At 40.0% G+C, this 7,839-nt stretch overlaps 1 protein-coding gene across 1 annotated transcript; it reads right to left on the bottom strand.

Annotated features, from left to right (window-relative positions):
• Window positions 1-713: 713 nt before the first annotated feature.
• On the bottom strand, window positions 714-7,833 carry LOC129578572 (mucin-2-like). Its single transcript, XM_055467339.1, has one exon. The coding sequence runs from the start codon at window positions 7,819-7,821 to the stop codon at window positions 2,110-2,112; it is 5,712 nt and encodes a 1,903-aa protein (XP_055323314.1). The 5' UTR covers window positions 7,822-7,833; the 3' UTR covers window positions 714-2,109.
• Between the last annotated feature and the right edge of the window lie 6 nt (window positions 7,834-7,839).

Genomic DNA, 7,839 nt, shown 5'->3' with positions numbered 1-7,839 from the left:
TCCGAACGTTAAATTGATTGCAAATATTTTTGGTTGTTGTCAAACAATTTCACAGAGGATTAACCCCAATAAACATTGTATACAGACACCATATATGTGGCACCGCTATTGTCAAGTCGGTTAAACCAACATTTTATCATTGAGCCGAGATGATGGGTATCGTATTTGAAATATCGCTGCATCATCCACACTACACCATTTAATTCAACAGAATTGAATATTTAGCAATATGTGTGCAACACCACATTTGGTTTAGGCAGGCATTGGATCGCACCAATTGGAAAACTAATCGAAAACTCTAAACATTGGTTTCGTTGTGGAAAAATTTAGAAACGAGAATAATTTTTTTTTTTGTCGTGAGTGAGATGTAATTTTCTTTTTGTTATTTTGTGTGTGTGTTTCTGTTGGCTGTAAATTAAACAACGAAAAATTACGACAAAATTTGTTGTTGAAATAATGAAACTTACAATAAATGTTGGTATTTGGGTTGGATGGGGTGGTAAATAGTCGATTCGATAACACATTTCAAGTCCATCTCAGATCAAATTTGACATCTTGCCGATTTTTGGATACGCACCAATATTTATTGTAGTCGAATTCAATTTATTACAATCAAATCACGTTTGTGTTCGCGCACAATTCTCTCTTATTTTTTTCTCGTTTCGTCTTTTTTGTTTGTATTTGAATTCATTCAATTGTTTAAATGCACTAGCTAATTTTAAATTAAATTTTATTCCTTATTGTGTGTTTGATTTACATCAGAAACGAAAACAAAAATCGTGTCACTATTTACGCTGTAGTAACTCATGTTTGTTGTTGATTTTTTCTTTAATTATTACATAAAAATGTTCATTTGTTTGCAGTTCTAATAGTAGTTGCGGATGCATTTCTCTGCATCGGCATGTTTTGTTTGTTGAAATTTACAAATAATTAGTACGTTGTAACTCCTTTACACTTTTATTAATTTCAGTTAATCACAGTTATTTTTTTTCTTTAAATTTTACTCCTTATTTATATACAATTACTAATGTCAGAACTGAACGGAGAACAAACGTTGTCGAAGGAAAATAGACAGTATTTGATTTTCCACCCATTTTTCTTTTTGTTCCTGTTGTTGTTTTTTCTTCCATTTTTACGAACACTAATTTTCATGTTTTTTTTTTGTTGTTTCTTTTCAATTCTATTAAATTTATATAGATATTGATATTTTTTAGTATATACACAATTGTTTTGTTTGTTTTTTGGAGTTGTTCACACCAACAGAGTGAAACTTTACTGTCCCGCATCAGTTTTTCTTCTTCCATATTGTTGTCTCAAAATTAAAATCAGTTTAAATGTCAATTAAACGTTAAAAAAAACAATAAATGTGGACAAATCATATACAATATGTTTTGTAAGTAAATCTGAGGTAACGTGAAGAATTAGCTCTTTGTTGTGCATTTAGATGCATGCATTCGAAGATATCTCACTCAGATATTTGAACAAAAAAAAAAATTTGTGAATATGATTTAACAATTTGAACATAAAAAAGAGAAATATTTTGTTTGTTTTTCAAATGCAAATGAAAATAGGAAAAAAAAATTGTAGAGATAATAAATTTATGTAACTCTTACGCTTCGCATGTAGCCAAAATTTGTTGATTGTTGACTGTTGGAATCGTACTGGACGATTTTTGCTTTTTAGCTTTAATTTTTTCTTTCTCAATGCAACCTTCACAACAAACGAAATCAAGAAACGATAACCAAATTTTCACCTAAAGAAAAAGAAGATAAATATATAAAATGGATATAACAAGCACACATCTCGTTTCGGTCAAAGCTCGATGCAATTGAGGATGCAAAACACAGTAGAATGAAAATACAGTTTGAGACAATAGACCAGAACAGAAATTCGGAGTCAGGATGGACAGAACGACGCGTACCCAAACCACAATGTTTGTTAAAAATTTTCCTTGGTGATTTTATTGTGCATACAGCAATATGTTGTATCCTACTCATATCTATCGCGTCAATCAAATAAAAAAAAAACAATTTGTTTGGTGTTTCTATCGGTAAACGATAACATGGAGAGGGATAGAAAGAGAACGAATGAAAGATGCGCTGTGGATGTTTAACTATAACGGACAGCTTGCCAACGAGCATCGCTGTCTTGCTCTTCCTCTTCGTCTTCATCCCAAGATTCTTCTGATGAATCATGATACAATTTTTCACGTCGTTTGCGTGCCTTTTGCTCATCAGTCGGTGGCAATGTTTTGATTTTGATTTTGAAAATTTTCGCTTCACGTTCACTGTTGGACGATTTTTCCGAATTGCTACTGTGATGATGATGATTGTGGCTGTGGCTATGGCTATGGCTATGGCTATGACTGTGACTGTGGCCGTGGCTTTTGTGATTTTGGCTATGATGATGATGATGTTTCGACGATTTACTCGATTTGCTCGATTTACCCATCGATTTGCTCGATGATTTTCGCGATGATTTGTGCTTTGAATTGGTGTACACATGGATATTTTTGATTATGTACGTCGGTGGCGGCACTTCTTTAACATTGATGTGAAATTTTGGCGATGCTGGCGCATACGGATCATTTTCACCGTCACACTCATCAATTTCATCGTTATCTAATTTTTGCGATTCTTTTGGAAATTTTTGGACGCCTTTTGATTGCAGCAAGTGAATGACATGTACGTTGAAATTGTCACCGGTCGAAGAAGGGGGTCCACCTTTTCGGCTGCCTGATCTAAAAAATTTTGATGGAGCTTCATCGCCGGCGACTTGCTGGTTTTTTCGCTTCGATTTATGGGATTTGTGACCTTCGGAACTGTGATGTCTACTTGACGAATGACTGCGACTGCTCGAGCCATTTGTGTACGGTACGGACGGTTGTTTGAATGGGAATTCTTCGATTTTCGGCACCGTATGCTCTTCGTCCATCGGTTCAACTGGTGCCGATGTTAGCAACAGTTTTCCCTCGGGATCGAGGCCCCGCGTTGGATCGGGATCGTATGGTATCATCTCTTCATACGGAATTTTCGATTGTTCATAGCCCATTGACGAGTCGCTCAGCTCTGTGTCGGCAGCTGATGTTGACTTTGGAGCAACGGGACTCTCAATCGGTGCATTATTATTTGGTGAACTTTCGACCGGTACATTTAAATCAACGTCTTTGGTTGGGGTTTTAGACGTTAGCTCGTTTTTTGAATCGAACGGTTCGCAATTGTCATTGTTATTGCATGGAATATTTTCATTTTGGATCACTTTACACGCAATCGCATTCGATTTAATACTGTTCTCGTGCATTTCAAACGGTCGCATTTGGTAGTCAAAGTCAAATAGATCTGTTTCCAAATAATCATACATATCGTCCATATTTTCCGACACATTCATGTTATCGCTATCGGCATTCGAGTAGGTGTCGTATTTGTTTGCCGCTTGATTTGGTTGCGGCTGTTGTGGCTCGAATGTTTGATTAACGGTGAAATTGGAACGCTTTTTGCCGTTCTTCGCAATGCGTGACGGATCGAGAATTTCTTTCGGTGCCGCACACCGATAAATATTGCCCATGGAATTGATGTGGGTCATGTGATTGTCGGTGAGTGGGAAGAATGCCTCTTCCACGGACATCACTTGATCGGGTCGTGTTGCAAACAACATACCCGTAGCCATAGTTGGATCGGCACGATCGTTGAAACCACCACTATTATAATTATCGAACATGGCCGATGTTTCTTCGATGCTAATTTGAGCATGGTTGTTCGATTCGGGTATTTCGATGGGCATATCACACATTGATATATCTTCCGGATCGAATGGTTTGCTTGCAGGAAAATCTTCGATTTGTCGCAATTGATCGTCGAAACATGTGAACTCAATGCCATCCACACTTGAATTGATTTCAAGTTTTGAGAATGAATCGTCGTTGCCGTATCGCGGTGGCGATGGATTTTTCGTAATTTCAATGTCCGCCGATTCGGATATAAAGTTTGGAAATGAAATGATCGTGTTGGCCGGATCAATGGGCAAACTGAATTGAGGATCGGTTGACGATGGAATCGATGCAGGTACTGGTGGTGTGGATGTGGTTGGTGTTGATGTGGTTGCAGCAATAGCGACAGGTGACGTGGTGACATGGATTTCGGGTGTTTTTGGTGGCGGTGGTGGTGGTTGTTCGGACATTGGTATTGGAGCGACTGCCGTCGACGGAAGCGCTGCATTTGAATCGATTGGAATGGATGGTGGTTCAGGTACAATTTTTGTGGGCGTTGTGACTTGCGATTCATCGTCACCTTTCTTTGTCTTACGCGGCGATTGTTTTGCCAATGAGTAGTCCTTCTCTTGACTATTGCTATCACTTGAAATGGACTCTTCGGTGTCGTAGAATTTCTTGGAATACTTTTTATTCTGTATTGGCGTGCAATAGCATTTGAATTTACGCGACCACCATCGCAGGAACTTTTCAAAGTTTTCCAAGTACTTGTTCGATTGCGATGTGTATGTCAAGTTTGAGGTACTTATGTAACAGTCTTTCATGCGTGAATATGATTCGTTGACATCATCGAAAATCTTATTGTCAATCGATATAATCTGATGCAAGCCACGAAGCTTTTCTTGTACTTCATCCAAATATGGGATGTTCAGATTGAGCTGTTGCATCAAATCGACGAAACGCTGGAAAAAGATTTTCTTGATTTTGATGAGTGTTGTTCGGGTTTCCATGTAATCATTTGGTATTGAATCGGTGATCAAACCCACCACATCGTCATCGTTTCGTTGCGATGGAACTTTATTGTTAAACTGTTTGATGCGCTTCAGTATGCGATCACGATCCAAATTGCATTTGCATACGAATGCTTTCTTCATTTCCAACGGTGACATGTACTTATTCTCATCCGTGGACAGTTTCTTCTCCATGCATGGTCGCGGCTCTTTCGATGGTGTTGAGAATGCAAATGATTTTACACTCGTCGAAGTGCTATCCATAGAACAAGTGGTATCGTCGTGCTTTGGACTTGGTTCCGGTGTGAACACATCCTTGACATTGGATTTATGCGATTTATCCGATAGCACATTATCCAAACTGTGGCTGTGATGCAACTTTTTACTGCGCTTACTCTTGCGAGTGCTTGTTTCCGGCGCTGGTACGCTATCTTCTTGGTCTCTCGGTGACGGTGATTCGACTTCGGACCGAGACCGTTTCAGTGCATTCTTACGCTCAACTAAATTGAGAGCGGCAAGGAAGTCTTGTTCGTTGCTTGTTTCACCAGCACTTTGCATATCATCGCTTTCGTTGTGTGACAATGAAGTTTGCGAACGATCGCGTGACGATCTTGATCGATCTCGCTTCGTTTTTTCCTTTTCCTTTCCTTTTTCTGGCTTCTTTGATCTTGATGACGACGACGAGGACGAGCTTTTCTCTTCCTTTCGCGATTTCAATCGATGACTCTTCAATGCTTGCTCACGAACCGGTTTCTGTACATACGTTTCATTGGCTTTCTTTTGTGGCGCTTCGGCTGGTGGTTGAATTTTGAACGGGCTGATTTCGGTGATTGTGTCAACGGCACGGAAAATCGTTGCCTTTTTCTTTTCCGTCATTTTCTTCAATTTATCCAACGTTTGATCGTAATCGATGATTTCCTCTTCCGATTCTTGAATCTTTTTGCCACGTCTTGAGCTGCGTCGTTCTTCGCCCATTTTATCGGTGGCCGACTCTTTCGCTTGACGCGCTGGTGTGATGCGAGTCGATTTACGCAACGAAACTGTATTCTGTTTCTCAGCCTTTGACGATCGCGACTTTCTTGTTGGTTCTTCGGTTTTTGGTGTTGACACGCCACTTGTGCTTGGCTGCTGTTCGTCAATAACTGGTGTAAAGCTTGTGGTCGGTGTTATTGTTGGCGTTACATCAAGCGATGATGCCGTAGCCTGACTTTCATCAATTGGCTCAATCAATTTTAGTGCAATAGAATTACCACCTGATATGCTTCGAATTTGCTCGGCAAATAGAGCCGCCTCAGCCAAAACATCCAAATTGTTAATGGCATCTTTCACCGATGAATAACTCTTTACAACTTTGGTGGGTTTGGTTCGACGGCCAGAGCCCGAATTTCGACCACTTGCCTTTTGTTCAGACGAAAGATTCACGGGTGATAAATCAATTGGTGTTACATCTGGGTTGGGCATTATCACACTTACTGAAATATTTGGCTCGCGTTCCATTGTTGGTGATGGCGATTTTGGTTCGATGTCTTGTGTGGTTTTAGTCGTCGCGGATGGCGTTTTTAGCAATTCGATTGGAATGGGTGTTAACGATTTGATTACTGGCTCTTTAACAACGGACTGTTCATTGCTTTTACTGAAATTCAACGGTGTCAATTGTTGTGAATTCACGATATGTGGATAAAAGAAACCTTGGCTCAAATCTTCGATGCTCTTACTTTCGGTTGATTTGAGCGGCACAGTTGAAAGCACTTCTGGATTGTCGATTTGTGGCGGAAGCAGTGATGCAATCACAGCGACTGGAGTGGCGATTGGTGCAACGATTGTTGATACTGGAACTGCTGATATCGTTGATGGTTGAATTATTTCAGGCTGTTGCTCTGATTCGTTTGGTTTTTCTTGCACTGTTTCACCTTCAGTTGATGGCTCTTCAAGTTGAGATTCAATTGAAACACTTGGAACATCAAAAATTTTTGGCTCAATTGCTTCGGGTTCAGATTCTGGTTCTGGTTCCTGTTCAATAATTGGCAATTCTTCAGACTCTTTGATTGGCTGTACTGGTTCGTCGATTGTTTGAATTGAAATCGGTTCTTGTTCGATATCCGCTTCAGGTTTGGACGGTTTCACCGTGTAATCGAGCGGTGCACTTGAGTCGACGATTTCATCTTTCTTCTTGCGTGACCTTGACTTTGATTTTGATTTGGATTTCGATCTTGATCTTGATCTTGATGATGATTTTTCTTTTGACTCCTTCTTCGATTTTGATCGTGATTTTGACTTTGACGTTGACTTTTCAGCTTCTTTTGGCGACGATTCTAATATTTCGGGTTGTTCTGGCAAAATTTGTTGCACTTTGTTTTCGACACTGACTTCATCCACTTGCATTGGTTCCGCATCGCTTGCCAATTGAATTGAGGCCGTTTGTGACGTGATTGCTTGATCAACACTTTGTGATCCATCGTCCATTGACTCTGGCTGTGGCTCTTCCAAAAAGATTTGCTCAATTTCTTTGGGCGCCTCTTCTGTTTCTGCAACTTCATCGGTTTGCATTGCCAATGGTGGCGGTGTGACTGGTGTGCTTTCAATCGACGGTTGTGGCGATTCAACCGTTGGTTCGATTTGCTTGATTGTTTCGATTGTTTCAGGTGACTCGACCTTTTCGGTTTGTTCGTTTGATTCAAGTGGTTCGCTTGATAATACACGTTCGATCGATGGTTGCATTTGAATTTGCTCAATTGATTCGACGGTTGGTTCAATTTTCTTTTCGTCGACACGTTTGATGGCCTCAATTTGAATTGGTTCCATTTGAGTTGGCTCCGTTTGAATTGGTTTCGTTTGAATTGGTTCCGTTTGAATCGGCTCCGTTTGAGTTGGCTCTGTTTGAATTGTTTCGGCTTGAGTTGGCTCCGTTTGAATCGGCTCCGTTTGAGTTGGCTCCGTTTGAATTGTTTCGGCTTGAGTTGGTTCCGCTACTGTTTCAATTTGAATTGCCTCAACTGATTCAATCGGCTCATTTTCCTCAGTCGGTTCGACCGTTGGCTCGACTTGCTTTTCTTCAATCGGTTCGATCATTGGCTCGACTGGTTTTTCCTCAACCGATTCAATCATTGGCTCAACTGATTTTTC

Source organism: Sitodiplosis mosellana, unplaced genomic scaffold (assembly GCF_009176505.1).
Source record: "Sitodiplosis mosellana isolate CC-2019 unplaced genomic scaffold, AAFC_SMos_1.0 Smas_scaffold_6226, whole genome shotgun sequence".
NCBI lineage: Eukaryota > Metazoa > Arthropoda > Insecta > Diptera > Cecidomyiidae > Sitodiplosis > Sitodiplosis mosellana.
Note: the sequence above shows the minus strand (reverse complement) of the source record. Positions and strands in the feature narration are given on the sequence as shown.

Bases quoted from the DNA above. Each gene is read 5' to 3' on its own strand.
- LOC129578572 (XM_055467339.1), bottom strand. From the start codon at position 7,821: ATGATTGAATCGGTTGAGGAAAAACCAGTCGAGCCAATGATCGAACCG.